Here is a 14,563-nt window from a genome sequence, read left to right as displayed (position 1 = left end):
TTTTAGATAGCTCCCAGAAATATATATGAACATGCAAATATGCAGTATTTAAAATGAGGCCTTCTATTTTCCAACCTAAAAATCTATTTGGTCAACATGCCAACAGAATGATTAATTTTATCAAACTAGGTTCAGGCTACAAGTCAGAAAAATCTTCAGCCAAATTTACAACTAATTATTCTTTCCACCCAGTGAAAACAGCACCTTAAACAATTTTCTGCACATGGTCCACAATTATTAAAAGCTTTCTAGATAGAACAAGTGACATAGTTATGGAAAGTGAAAATGTTTTCTCCCTATTCTATATTTCAGATACAAGTTCCCAGGTAGCATGCATATACTAAACCTGTGGATTCACCTACAAATGTCAGTTTAAGAAGTGGTAAAAAGTCAATTGGGAAGGACTTGTGGGGAAAAAATAAAGTTTTAAATGATCAACACTGAAACCAGAATATTTGAAAATAAAGCTGATAGTACCATCTACTGGGCAAGAGTAGAAAAGTCAAGCCATCATGATTATTAATTAATGACGTTAAAAATGACGGTGGAAAATCAATTCTGAATGGAATTTTAAAAAAACTGGCATTAGCCCAGGTAAGTAAGTTTACTTTTATTACACGCTGATGTTAATTTAAGCTTTTTGATAAATATTAATACAAAATGTGGGAAACAGTACAAAACACTTACATTGCACAGAAAGTCTTCTGTGGTTCAAATTTTCAGACTGCTGCTAAACTACACCCTGGCATTTCAAACACTGAGAAAGAGAGCGCAGCTGAATGGAATCTTCAAATCAAAATTCAGACCCGTGACACCTGGGAGTTTTAGGCTCACTTTTACAGTTAAAAGATAATGTTCCCACAGAACAACATTTAATTCCAGTTATCTCTTCCTTCTCCTAATAGTCACTGCCAGTAACCGACCTACGTCTAAGCACAAAGTAAAAATGCAAAGCACTTAGGAACACAGTTAACTCCTGTAAGCCGGGGACCCATGGATGGACTTCAGGGTTGATAAATCATATGAAATAAATGCAAAATTATGGTTAAGGGCAGACATTGATTTATCTGTGGATAGGGTTCATTAAGTTTAAAGGGATCCTGTAACGCTGGGGGAAAAAAAAAAAAAAACAGAACTCCTAAAGGAAAACAGGCAGAACACTGTCTGACATAAATTATAGGAATATTTTGGGGGGATCTATCTCCTAACACAGAAGAAATAAAAGCCCAAAGGGGGGCACCTATTTAAATGTAAAAGCTTTGCACAGTGCAAAAGTAATCATCAACAAAAGGAAAAGATAACCTACTGAATGGGAGAAAATATCTACAAATAATATGACCAATAGGGGTTAACATCCATGTATCTAAACAGTTCATACAACTCAACACCAAAAAACAAACAGCCCAATTAAAAAATGAGCAGAACATTTTCCCAAAAAAGACATATGAATGGCCAATAGACACATAAAAAGATGCTCAACATCGCTAATCATCAGGGAAATGCACATCAAAACCAGTCGTTGTATGTATCATCACCTCACAACTGTCAGAACAGCCATCATGAAACTGGATACAAATAAATGTTGGCAAGGATGTGGAGAAAAGGAAACCCTCCCATACTTCGGTGGGACTGTAACTTGGTGTACTCATTGCAGAGAACACTATGGAAGTTTCTCAAAGACCTAAATTAAGCAGAACTATCATATAAGCCAATGGTTTCATTCCTAAGAATATATCAAAAAAACCAAAACACTAATTTTAAAACATAGATGCACCCCAATGATAATAGCAGCATTGTTTACAATGCCAAGATATGGATGCAACCTCAGTGTCCATCAACAGATGAATGCATAAAGAAAATGTGACACACACACACACACACACACACACACACACACACACACACACAATGGAAAACTATGCAGCCACAAAAAGAACGCAATTTTGCCATATGCAGCAACATGGATAGACTTGGAGGACATTATGGTAAGTGATACAAGTCAAGACACATGGTATATGGTATCACTCATATAAGGAATCTAAAAACAACAACAAACTAGTGAATATAACACAAAGAAACATACTTACAGATATAGAGAACAAAGTACTGGTTACCAGTGGGGAGAAGGAAAGGGGACAAGACAACAGGGGGGTAGGGCACTAAGAGTTATAAACTATTAGGTACAATATAAGCTATAAGGATATATTGTACAACATGGGGAAATATAACCAATATTAATAATTATAAGTAGACTATAACCTTTTAAAATTGCAAATCACTAAATTGTACACCTGTAACTTATAATAAAACATTAACCTCAAAGTGTTTTTAAAGTATCCTATGATATGCTCAAAGTCTGAAATTGGTAACATTCTATGAATGGTGCTGGAACCATAGAAACTTGACAAAATCACTTTTTTTTTTCAGGTTATTGGTTCTTTTAAACTAGACACCTTAAAAGCAGTATAAAAAAATTAGCAACTGACTCCATTCTACACTCAAGAACGCAAAAATTACAAACTTTATAAAGGGCTTTATAAAGCAAATCAAGCATATCAGTTGAGACTAACTTTTTCTGTTAGTGGATACATAGAGGTCAATCAGAAAACAATTATGCCTGAAATATTTAAGGGGTTGAGAAGGTTTACTTGTTTCTCTTGGCTTAAGCTACCTTTAATTCATTCTCTTCTTTATTTTTGTTTATAGAGACAAAGGATCTTTAGCCTATTTGTGCCTGTCTTTAATAACAGATCATTAAAAGACACTGCTGAGATTCCTGTTTTTATTACTTACGACATTGAAATAAATGTGAGTTCTACTTACCAATCTGTTTTAAGGGCAAAGATATTTAGTAACTAAACTGTTCTGAACGCCAATCAAGACAAGGCAAAACCCTGCACAAAGAGTGCAGTGAATTTTCCAGTTGGGTTTCTGCATCACTGCTGCTGGGTCTTGCTCCCAGTTAAGTGGCAACTATTCTTTCGAGATAAGATGCATATCACTGTTGGGAGTGTACCGACATTTTACTGAGGGAAGCTGGAAGGCTAAATCCTTATGACACAGAGGAATAATTCTCTGTGGATCAATTCTGGAAATCGTATAAGAAGTTTAGGTAGAGAGCTGCTTAGGGACAGCAAGCCCTACCGTGCATCTTTCCACTAGCCTCACCACTTAAGTTGCCTGCCTGCTCTTACAGCTGGCCCTGAGATATTAATCTACAAACACTGATGTGCATTTTAAAATAACAATTAGACAACAGTGAAGTTTCCAAAGCTTGTTTAAGTGAAAATGTCTTGTTAATGACTCCAAGAGGACCAGCGGACCCTTCCTGGTCTCCCCTATACTGGACTTGCTGATGCTGACCCCCTTTCTGAATGTCCCTCTCTCTCCCTTCTCCCATCCCCATCCCAAAAAGTCCTCACAGACTCCTACCTCTTTTCAGGCACCTGAAAGCTCACATGACATCTGTTTCCAAAACCCTCCTGATCCCTCCAGCTAACATAATACTGCCTCTAAACTGCTGTTAACATTTGCCTTTCATCTCTTTTGATATGAAAACATTTCTCTTGTTAGACTGAAGAATAACAGTGTAAGAGAATCCATTTTAAAATCAGAAAAGCCTGGTTTTAAGACCCAGTTCTACCAATAACTAACTGTCTGACCTTGAGCAAGTGACATTAACCACCCCAGGCCTCTGTTTAACTCATCTGTAAACTAACATCAGTGACAGAAACTGCCTCGAATGGGTTAAATAAGTGACTTAAAATAAAAGGCTTAGGGCCAATCCCTGATGGCTCAGTGGGTAAAGAATCCACCTGCAATTCAGGAGACACAGGAGACAAAGGTTCACTCTCTGGGCCGGGAAGATCCTCTGGAGAAGGAAAAGGCAACCCACGCCAGTACTCTTGCCTGGAAAATCCCATGGACAGAGGAGCCTAGCAGGCTACACAGCCAGTGGGGTCGCAAGTAGTTGGACACAACTGAGCAACTACGCACAAGAAACAAAGAGCCCACCTGAGAATAAGTTCTCTATTCTTTCTGCTGCTGCACCCGAAAAAGGAGCTTTTGCACGCTGCTTCCTATAAGGGTTGTTTAGCCCAGTGGGAAGCGGGGAATGGGGACTCCAGCAACAGGGACCAGTAAAAAGAGACCAAGGTGTGAACGAGCTGACTGGGCTGGAAAGGAAAAGGGTGGCATGGAGTGTGAAACAAGATGCAGCTGGAGAGAAAAGTAATGGTCAAACCACCAAAAACCTTTTGTGGTGAACTTAAGGGGTTTGAACTTTATCATGAAAGGTACAGGAAACTGCTAAGGATTTTAAGCAGAAGAGTGATGTAACTCGATTGGCCAGCAATCATGAGGCTTTTACAGAGAAAAGTTCTTTCAAAATGGCAATAAACTGAAGCATATAAAAACCTGTTCCCATGAAAAGAAACTGACTTCTATGTATTTCCTGAATTAACTTCAGCTGGTTGTCTTAGTGATTACGCATTAGGAAAGCCACATGCCTTCATCCATTAAAAAAAGGGAAGCTTCTAGGGTCAAATAGGCAAAGTATGATTCAGGAGAGTAAATTTCATGATTTACTTAAAGTTCTTTCCAATAACTTAATTGTGAAAAAATAAATTTCTCAATCAGATCTTCTAAGCCACTCAAATTTTAATATGAAGAGCAAGTGAGTCCGAAGCAATATAATCAACTGGTGAGTCTTTGACTCTCTTTGGATAAAAGGAGTTCTAAAGTAGAAAATGTTTTTTTAAATTATATTTTAAGTGGGGTATCAAACTGTCAACAGCACATAAAGTAAACTGGGTACATGGCAATTACCCAGGTAATTAGATGAGTCTAAAAGTCAAATCAAATAACCTAGTTTACAATACCCACTAAGTGGCTTAATTACCTGATTACCTTTATAAAAGTAATAGGTTAATTCCTAAAATCCATTGCTTAAAAAACCTTCAGGCAATCTGAATTTCTCAGGGATGGAGACGTCACTCTATTATCAAAATCTAACTGAAAAAAAATTATAAATTTCATCATCCACCTGACATACATACAAAAAAAAGCCATTCAGAATAAGGATAAAAATGTACAAGAAAAATAAGACTCTGAAACAATAAAAAAGATAGTTTACATAATACACCATAAAGCAAGAAAAGATAGAATTTGTTAATTTTTTTTACAGATACTTCTTTTTAATCCTTATAACCAGCTTATGACATAGATCCTATATCCCAAAGATTCTGAAGTTCAATTTAAAGAAAACTCATTTAGCTAATATGTGGTTGACACTATCAGAATCTCAAACAATTGTTCTTTCTCAAAAATTTCAGCACTCTATTTCCATCATCTCTAATCCAGATGAACATTTGGAGAATGTTAGAGCAGATAAAATCCTTGGTATTCATTTAATTCCTTATTTTACCAAAGAGGAAATTGGCCGCAAAGAGATTAACTGACTTGTTCAAAGTCACAGAAAACTAACACTAAAAACCAGATCGTCTTCCCAGATTTCACTAAACCTCACTGCAATATTTTTGTTAAGCTAAACTCAGATAGATATGTTGGCACACAGCACCTAATTAAACCAAAACCAACTAAAATCTAAGTATTTTTCCAACAAGAAGCAGACTGTCCAAATCTCACCACTGAGGATCAACTAGAAAAGTTTTGGCTCAGGTACTTGTCAAGTAGCCACTAAAAGGGAGCAGATTCCAAGAAGTCAGTATTAGGGTGCATGAATTTGTAGTCAAGACAGGCAAGAAAGACAAGCATTAGCGAGGTAAGCCAAGAGACAGTCAGGGAGATCAGAAGTTCAAACACCTAAGTGACCAAGTACAAACACGAAGTCTAAAGGGCCACAGACAGGTTCAAGGTCCCAGAGATAGGATCAGAGCAAAAGCAAATTAGAAATGACAGGAGGGTGCTTGCACAACCCTGTTCCATGGGGCAGCAGGTATGCTCCTGGAGTGGCTCAGGCGGGGGCGGGGGCTGCCGGGGAAAGGGGGCAGGGTGAGCACCTAGAAAAGAAGCGGACTGAAGCACTGCTCTCTGAAGAGAGTTCTCAGTTTTACAAAAGCAGTCTTATTTACAGAAGCACCAGCTTCCGAACAAGTGATTATACAAAAATCCATATTCACAGTTTACAGTATAAATAATTTAAGGGAGGTGAACAGTCCTGTTTATTCGGTATTTTAGCTTTATCCAGTTTTTACATAAAAAAAACTAGGACACAGGGAGTGTAGCTTTTCAGTTACAAAGCCCGTCTCTACAAAACATATACAAAGCTAGGCCTTCTAAGTCTACCATTCTTAAAATTTATTAGCCATAGAAATCCTGAAACAATCTTCCTTGAAACTATACATTAATTTCTACAAAATGAGTACAGATTGCAGAAGGATTTCTTAGTTCCCCACCCCAAATGACAAAGGCGTCTGTCAACCCACCAGCCGTGTATTGTCTTGAGAGGCAGAGGAACAAAAATCATACAAAACTATAGCCACTGTGCTTCAGTAAAGAATTCGCCTGCAATGCAGGAGACACCAGAGATGCAGATTCAATCCCTGGGTTAGGAAAATCCCCTGGAGGAAGGCATGGCAACGCACTCCAGTAATCTTGCTGGGAAAATCCCAGGGACAGAAGAGTCTAGCAGGCTATAGTCCATAGGGTCGCAAAGAGTCAGGCACGACTGAAGCAACTGAACACACCTACACACACCTATGCTTAATGCTTTTAATCCTTATGTCACATATGTGCTCAAATTCATTTTCATAATAAACACAGATATACACACATATACAGTTATATGCAATACAGACAGCTTACCTTTAAGTCACTTCCTGGTAATGTACCTACTCCGTCCTTCCAATCCATAACACTGAATACATCAAATTCTTGACCACTTGTGCTAGAGGCGGATTCAGTCATGATTTATTTTTTAACCTGGAAAAGGAAAAAAGGGCATAGTACCACATAGTCTACATGCAAATCAATTTTTATTTCAGTGGTCATTCCTTCAGTTTCCCTTAACTACATAATTTTCTTGGTCACAACGTCCCACATCCAGAGATTTAGAAATACCTGCTTCAGAAACATTTTTTCGAGTGTAATCTAAAGTATATTATGGGAGAAAATAAGTTCTAGTTTAAACAAAAAGTACCATGGTAAACCTTTGCCATTGTTAGAAAAGGAATTAACGGTTTCATAGCATACTCACTTAAAACAAAAAGTCTTGATCACATATGGATAGAATTCTTCACCCTCTAAGTTTTTTCTTTCCCCTCTAAGACTTTGAAAAGAGAGTAGATGTGCATAAAGGAGAGTACCCAATATAACATGTTGAAAAAGAAAAGAAAGGCCATTGAGATTTTTTAAAAAAAGATGAAAAGAACAAGAAAATTCAGTCCATTATTGAATGCCATCTACACTAAATTTGTCAATTAAGTCTGTTCTATCAACACAATGAATACACAGTATGATTGATTCAATAAACTTATTTATTTAACTTAATTGAAACAGGTGCCAAACTGATGTTCTTAGAAATAGGAAAACAGTCTCAAAATGTAAAGCAAACATAATAGGGCTATGTTAAGATAACCAGTTTGGGTAGCTACACTGTGATAATACTTTTAACTTTCTTTCATTTAAAAAAAAAAATTCAAAAACAAACTTTTTCATAATCATATACCCACTTGTGGTAGTATTGATACTGTTACTCTGAGGCTGCTGTCTGTGTGGTATGGGATAAAACAAGTAAGTAGTTACACTGGTGTCACTGACAAGTGGTCAAAGATCAATGGGTCCTAAATCTGAATGGAAGTATCATTATGATTCCATGATGCACTTTGCTTTAGAAATATGCATATTTTCTAGCTTTGCCCAGACAAACTCTGGAAAACCACCACCTGTCAAAAGTAATCGCCTAGTGTTCAGACTGGAGAAAGCAATGGCACCCCACTCCAGTATTCTTGCCGGGAAAATCCCATGGACGGAGGAGCCTGGTGCGCTGCAGTCCATGGGGTCGCACAGAGTTGGACACGACTGAGATGACTTCGCAGCAGCAGCAGTGTTCAGACTGCAGTCTCTAAATGCCGTTTCTCCCAGGTCTTCCCAGAGAACACGCTAACTGGCAGCAGGAAACGTCCAAGATGTATCAGGAACATCTCATCAAATTAAAAAGCAAGGAAGCTATCAACGACAGAAGAGTTCATACCAAAAGGACTCAGAAACCAATCTGAAAAGGCTTCTGTTGGCCAAAGTAAGGATATTAGCTGCAGTGACTTGAAACATATCAAATAAGTTTAAATTATTATGAGTTCACAACGATATTCAAAACCAACCAATCAATCTCCTTTTCAGAATACAAGGGAACCACTAATTCATCATTGGGAAAAAGAAATAAGGATTTATCCTGACTATATCACATGAGATCAATAAGAACTATATCTCAGGGAAACCAAATCATTGGTGAAAGGAAGCTTCCTTTCAGAAAAAAATTCTTGGTAATAAGAAGGAAAGATAAAACTGAAACATAACCTTTTGCAACTTTTAAAATAATGGCTCTAGACCATGACCATCAATGCCTTCTAAGAATACCTACCAAGCCAACACCATCTATGAAGCAGTCTTGCCAGGAAAAAATTACATCAAATCTGATGTGATCAAGTCTATTCAGAGGAAATACCATAGACAAAAGAACATGTGAAATCACACCAAAAAGATTTAAGAAGCAAGATACGAGCTGTTCTGGGAATTTCAACAGGTCCAAGAAGTCAAAATTATTTTCATAAAAATACCAGCACATTTATGCTGATATTTATGCTGATGGGCCAAAGCAACAGTGGATAAACCTGCTGGAGCAGAAGCACCCAGCTACAGTAGGAGTCATTTCATTTTTCACCACCACACACTCACAGTCAACAAATGCCAGGTTCACTAAAGACCATCTCTGATGAAGTAAAATAATAAACTGTATTAAGTCTTGATATTTGAATATATATCTTTTAAATATTCTGTCTGATGAAAGAGGAGTGTGCGCACAGAGCTCAGGCACGCCAAAGTACCATGGCTGTCTCCAGGCAAGCCGAACAAGCTGTTTTTGTTTTTTTCTGTGGAATCCCACTTTTACTTTTAAAATGTTTATTCAAGTTTGGATCTGGAAAATACACTGTCAAAAATAAATGAGAAGAGTTTGTCATGTGAAGGAAAACACTGACAGCATGTTACTAATGATACAACTTGGACATTTTGGAAAACCTGTATGTACCAGGATGAGCCTGACAGCTTCCCAATAGCTGTAGACTTTTCCAAGGAGATGGATAGTGATATTCATGAATATGACCTTTAAGGATACTTAATAATGAAATATGTCATAACTCAGTTAGGCAGTATTTTCCAAACAACCAACGCTTAAAGTTACAAAATTATGCATGGTTAAAGGGTCCATTCAGAATGTAGGCCAGGCCAATGTGATTTTAATGTAACAGAGTACAGAAAACTCATTGATAAGATTTCAAATCACACACTGCAACTAACCTTTAAGAAACTACCACATGTCAAGTTTTAGTATAATATTAAAGAATATCCATCATTAAATGAAAAACTTAAAATATTCCTCCCTTTTCCAACTCCATGCCAGTGTGAACGAGACCTTCTTCACATGCTTCAATCAAAACAATGTATTGCAACGGACTGAATGCAGAAACTGATGGGAGAATTCAGCTGTCTTCTATTAAGCAGACATAACAGAGATTTGCAAAAATCTAATACAGTGCTACTTTTCTCACCTTTTCTTTTAAATTTTGGAAATTATCATATTTCATAAAAAGTGTGCTTGTGTACACTTAGGTAATCAATTTACCATTGTTATAATAAATAACCAATATATTTTAATTTCTAATGCAGTAAATATTGATAAGTGTAACATAAAAACAATAGGTCTTTGGTTTTTTCATTTTTTAGAGCATAAAGGAGACTTGAGACCCAAAAGTTTGAAAGTCATTGCTAGACAAGATTAGAAAGTTGTTTTCTGCACAAACACACACAAAAATTTTAAGGAATGATTAATAAGCAAATGAAATAGGAAATTTGAAATATAGATTGAGACATATTAACCAATCATATTCTGCATTTCTTAGATCTTGTTTCAACCCTGATTTAAATTATTTAAAAAAAAGATTATCAGATAGGAGGGGAAATATGAATACCAACTATTTGATGATATTAGGGAAACACAGTTGCTTTTTTTAGAGAGATGATGATACATACTTTAAAGAGAGGAGGCCTTCCATGTATTTTTAGAGATACAAATCAAAACTGTGAAATGAAATGCTACAAGGTGAGGAAGTTGCTACAAATTAATTAAGCCGTAAAGTGGTGAAACAAGACTGGCAACATCCTGGAAAACTGCGAAGAGGAGTGAAGGGTCCAGAGTAGTTATTATACTACATTCTATACATCTTAAACACTCAACAGAAAAAAAAAAAAAAAAAAAAAAAAAAAAACCTATATTTCTCTGAGTTATAATGTGAGCTATAAAGACTTAGCATTCATGTATGCAAGTTGTAAAGGCCTGAGAAGAATCCATCTAAGAAGCAGTAAAAATAAGATATAAATTAAGACTCATACTGATGTTCTCTATGACTCCTACCTCACTAAATAAACAAAAGCAACGAACTTGACTTCCCTATTAAATAATGTAGGAGTGGCAACTTTTTCCTGATGGAGTGATAGTATAATTTTCCCCCTGGTGGATAAATGAGGTAAAACCTGAGTGATCTTTCAAAAAGAAACATTTCAAATTTATTAATTCAATCTCACCTTCTTCCAAAAAAGGATTCAAAGCATTAGATAATTTACAAAAATTATTTCATTTCCTTCTTTCTCACAGAAAGATGGGTTCTATTATCCCTCTAGTTGATGTTGGAGAAAGTGAGTTGCAGAGTTCAGTAACTCACCCAGAACCATATTTGGTGACACAGTCAGGACTGAACCCAGATCAGCCTGATTCCGACCCTGGTGTTTTTCTTCAGCCACTGTCTTTTCCTGTTTCAAAGTCTTATCCCCTCTAAGAATCTGGCTAAGGCTATTTTTCCTTATTTTACTTTCTGGAACAAGAAAATCTAGAAACCAGCTTACCAGGTTCAAAGTTCTTGATGTATATAGGATATATGTATCCTTTTAATAAAATACCATCAAATATGTGCTTATTAACAAAATGTCACTGAGACACATATTCAACACATAGATTTCTGGACTTTTCCTGCCTAAAAACCATAAATGTATGAAATTTACAGCAGCAAAATGCTATCTGTGATTAGGAGGAGGAATAGAAAAATAAGAGAAATCTAAAAGCTATCACTGTACAAAGGCTGCTGCTGCTGCTGCTGCTGCTAAGTCACTTCAGTCGTGTCCGACTCTGTGCGACCCCATAGACAGCAGCCCACCAGGCTCCCCCGTCCCTGGGATTCTCCAGGCAAGAACACTGGAGTGGGTTGCCATTTCCTTCTCCACGAAGGCTGCAGTAAACGTTTATTATATATTTTAGGAAATAATTAGCATACAAAACACTGGTAATGTTACATACTCTATTCTGCCTGTAAGCACATATCTAACATTTATAAAAATTGTTTTCATCCATTATCTCATTCTAAGGTTTATGGACATTTTGTATAAAATATTATAGCATAAAAATATTCACTACCTTCCTTTCCTTCATCTAATTTTGAAGTCACTGGCTACTTTCATTATCACAAAAATTATGAACAGCTAGTACAGATTAGGCATTTTTTCCACCATCTCCTAATCAGGTAGAACAACCAGAAGCCAATATTATTTTAACAGAAGCTGTTTTTATGACACCTTTTTCCTCTTTTTCTGTCTTCTGTAAGTGTGTGACCTTGTATACAAACATACAGTCTTTTTACACCAACAAATTATGCTTCTAAGAGTTAAGCAAATATTTTTAGTACTTAGAAATGCTATCCTTTGTATTTTCTTTAATTATCATCTGGCACTATCCCATCATCTCATGTGTAACCTGTACTCCACAGGCCTAAAAACCAGGTAGGTTAAGTCACTCACCATTTAAGTCACATGCAGTATTTCTCATTGTGCAGAAAAGCACACTCCAAATCTCTTGTTAAGCCTGCTGAGATTTCCTAAGGCAGTACCTTAAATGTGTACCATGATGGGTCCTCTGTGTTATTAGCCAAGTTCTACCATTTTTCTCCAGTGCATGCATGTTAAGTCGCTTCAGTCATGTCCTACTCTTTGAGATCCCATGGACTATAGCCCGCCAGACACCTCTGTCCATAGGATTTCCCAGGCAAGGATACTGGAATGGGTTGCCATGCCCTCCTCCAGGGGATCTTCCCAACCCAGGGATCAAACCCATGTCTCCTGCATTTCCCACATTGGCAGGTGGGTTCTTTACCAGTCCAGCCATTGCTGATATCGAAAAGGACAGCTTTGGAGATCAGATATCCAGGAAATGCACCAATGCAGCTTCTGATTTCCACTCACCTATACTATACCTGACAATGGCTAAAATCAAGGGTACTGACACCCAGTGTGTTCCCTCCAATGCCTACAGTGGATGTCTCATCAATACTGTAGGTGGAGACCATTACTGCTGGCACCAATGCAAATGTATGATATTCTCAAAGTCCCTCCTATGTGAAACAGTTCACTTTAGTTTTTACTCTTTTTATTATAATTTCCTTGCATAACAATCTACAAAAGGGCTGGCTGACAGACTAAATGACATTTAACACAGAATTACCTCCTCTGAACAGCAATGAAACATGAATATTACCATATGTAAAATAGACGACTAGTGCAAGTTAGATGCATGAAGCAGGGCACTCAAAGCCTCAAAGCCAGGGCTCTGGGACAACCCAGAGGGATAGGGTGGGGAGGGAGGTGGGAGTGGGTTTCAGGATAGGGGGACACATGTGCACCCGTGGGCAATTCATGTCGACATATGGCAAAAGCCACCACAGTACTGCGAAGAAATTACACTCCAATTAAAACAAATAAATAAAATTTTCTAAAATTACCTCCTCTTTCTCTCCTCCTCCACCACCTGCCTCTAAACCAAAGCTGTGCAACTTGACTCTCCCTTGGAATCATTTATCAAATGGATACACTTCCCCAATCTCTCATGCAAAGAAATTCCTGGGAGCCCTGGCTTACCATGTACCACCAGGAATCTAGAAACATTAGGTGGTAATGAAATTAATTAATATATTGTATTAAAAAAAATCCTATAAGAATATGGAGATGTGGGCACTCTCATACACTATGGTGGCATTACTGACTGAAACAACCTCCACTCTATGGAAATGAATTTTCAAGAACATATCCTCCAATTCAGCCCTTCTACCTCTAGAAATTTATCCCATAGATACTTGCACATGTGTATAAAAATGTAAAAGATGATTCACGGACTATAGCACTGCTTGTAATGTCAAAAAACTGGAAACAACCTGACTGTCCATCAGTAAAGGAAAACTGTGAGCTGGTGCTGCTGCTAAGTCGCTTCAGTCGTGTCCGACTCTGTGTGACCCCACAGACGGCAGCCCACCAGGCTCCCCCGTCCCTGGGATCCTCCAGGCAAGAACACTGGAGTGGGTTGCCATTTCCTCCTCCAATGCATGAAAGTGAAAAGTGAAAGTGAGGTCGCTCAGTCGTGTTCGACTCTTAGCAATCCCATGGACTGCAGCCTACCAGGCTCCTCTGTCCATGGGATTTTCCAGGCAAGAGTACTGGAGTGGGGTGCCATTGCCTTCTCCCGTGGTACATCCATACAAGTATAAAATACCACTATAGAAAACCATGAGGAAACTCTTTACATTCTGATACAGATAAAGCTCCAAGATACAATCAATACTACTAATTTTACATAGGTTATAAAAACAGTGTGATATAATTTGTGTAAAACAAACAGGGCATATATCAGTATGAATATTGCTTATATATACATAGACTATCTTTACAAGGATTTGTCAAAAGCTGGTTAACACTGCCTGCCCCCAGGAAGGGGCAATGGTAGGCTGAAAGACAGCTAAAGGATGGGAACCTACTCTCTGTGGCCACTTTAGCACCTGTTGAATATTTAAATGTGTATTTTTTTAATTAAAAAATACATTAAAATATTTTTTAAAATTCTATTTCATATTTATTTAAAATACGCTAGGTCATGAAAGGTGCTTCTCCTTACAAAAATATTTAGCTTCTTATTGATGTCAACAATTGAAGCCATAGCCTGGAAGGCACAAGTGGAAACAGACGTCCCCAAAGCTCTTGTGTAATTTAGCTAGTAGGTATTTAACTACATACACAAACATATCAGCCCCACAGACGGATGGAAAGAGAAAGGGTTGATTGAGGGTTCACTTCTCCACAACTCAGGTATCACAAACAAACAGTAGATCCCTGGCATTCAAAGACTATCTTGATTTCTGCCATTCCTGAGTGACAGCTGAAGCTCCCACATTTAGTACTTTGCCGTTTTGTAGAGACAAGATTCTGAATCACACACACTATAAACTGAGGGGCCCGG

At 37.5% G+C, this 14,563-nt stretch overlaps 1 protein-coding gene across 1 annotated transcript in view; it reads right to left on the bottom strand.

Annotated features, from left to right (window-relative positions):
- Positions 1–6,927, bottom strand: part of L3MBTL3 (L3MBTL histone methyl-lysine binding protein 3) — a 78,435-nt gene extending 71,508 nt beyond the window's left edge. The window contains exon 1 of the mRNA XM_052645686.1: positions 6,826–6,927. Coding sequence (XP_052501646.1) covers positions 6,826–6,927 — 102 coding nt within the window. The remainder of the gene's footprint in view (positions 1–6,825) is intronic.
- Positions 6,928–14,563: the final 7,636 nt, after the last annotated feature.

This window comes from Budorcas taxicolor, chromosome 9, assembly GCF_023091745.1.
Source record: "Budorcas taxicolor isolate Tak-1 chromosome 9, Takin1.1, whole genome shotgun sequence".
In the NCBI taxonomy this organism is placed as follows: Eukaryota; Metazoa; Chordata; class Mammalia; order Artiodactyla; family Bovidae; genus Budorcas; species Budorcas taxicolor.
The sequence above is the reverse complement of the archived record's forward strand: the minus strand, read 5'-3'. Positions and strand labels throughout refer to the sequence as shown.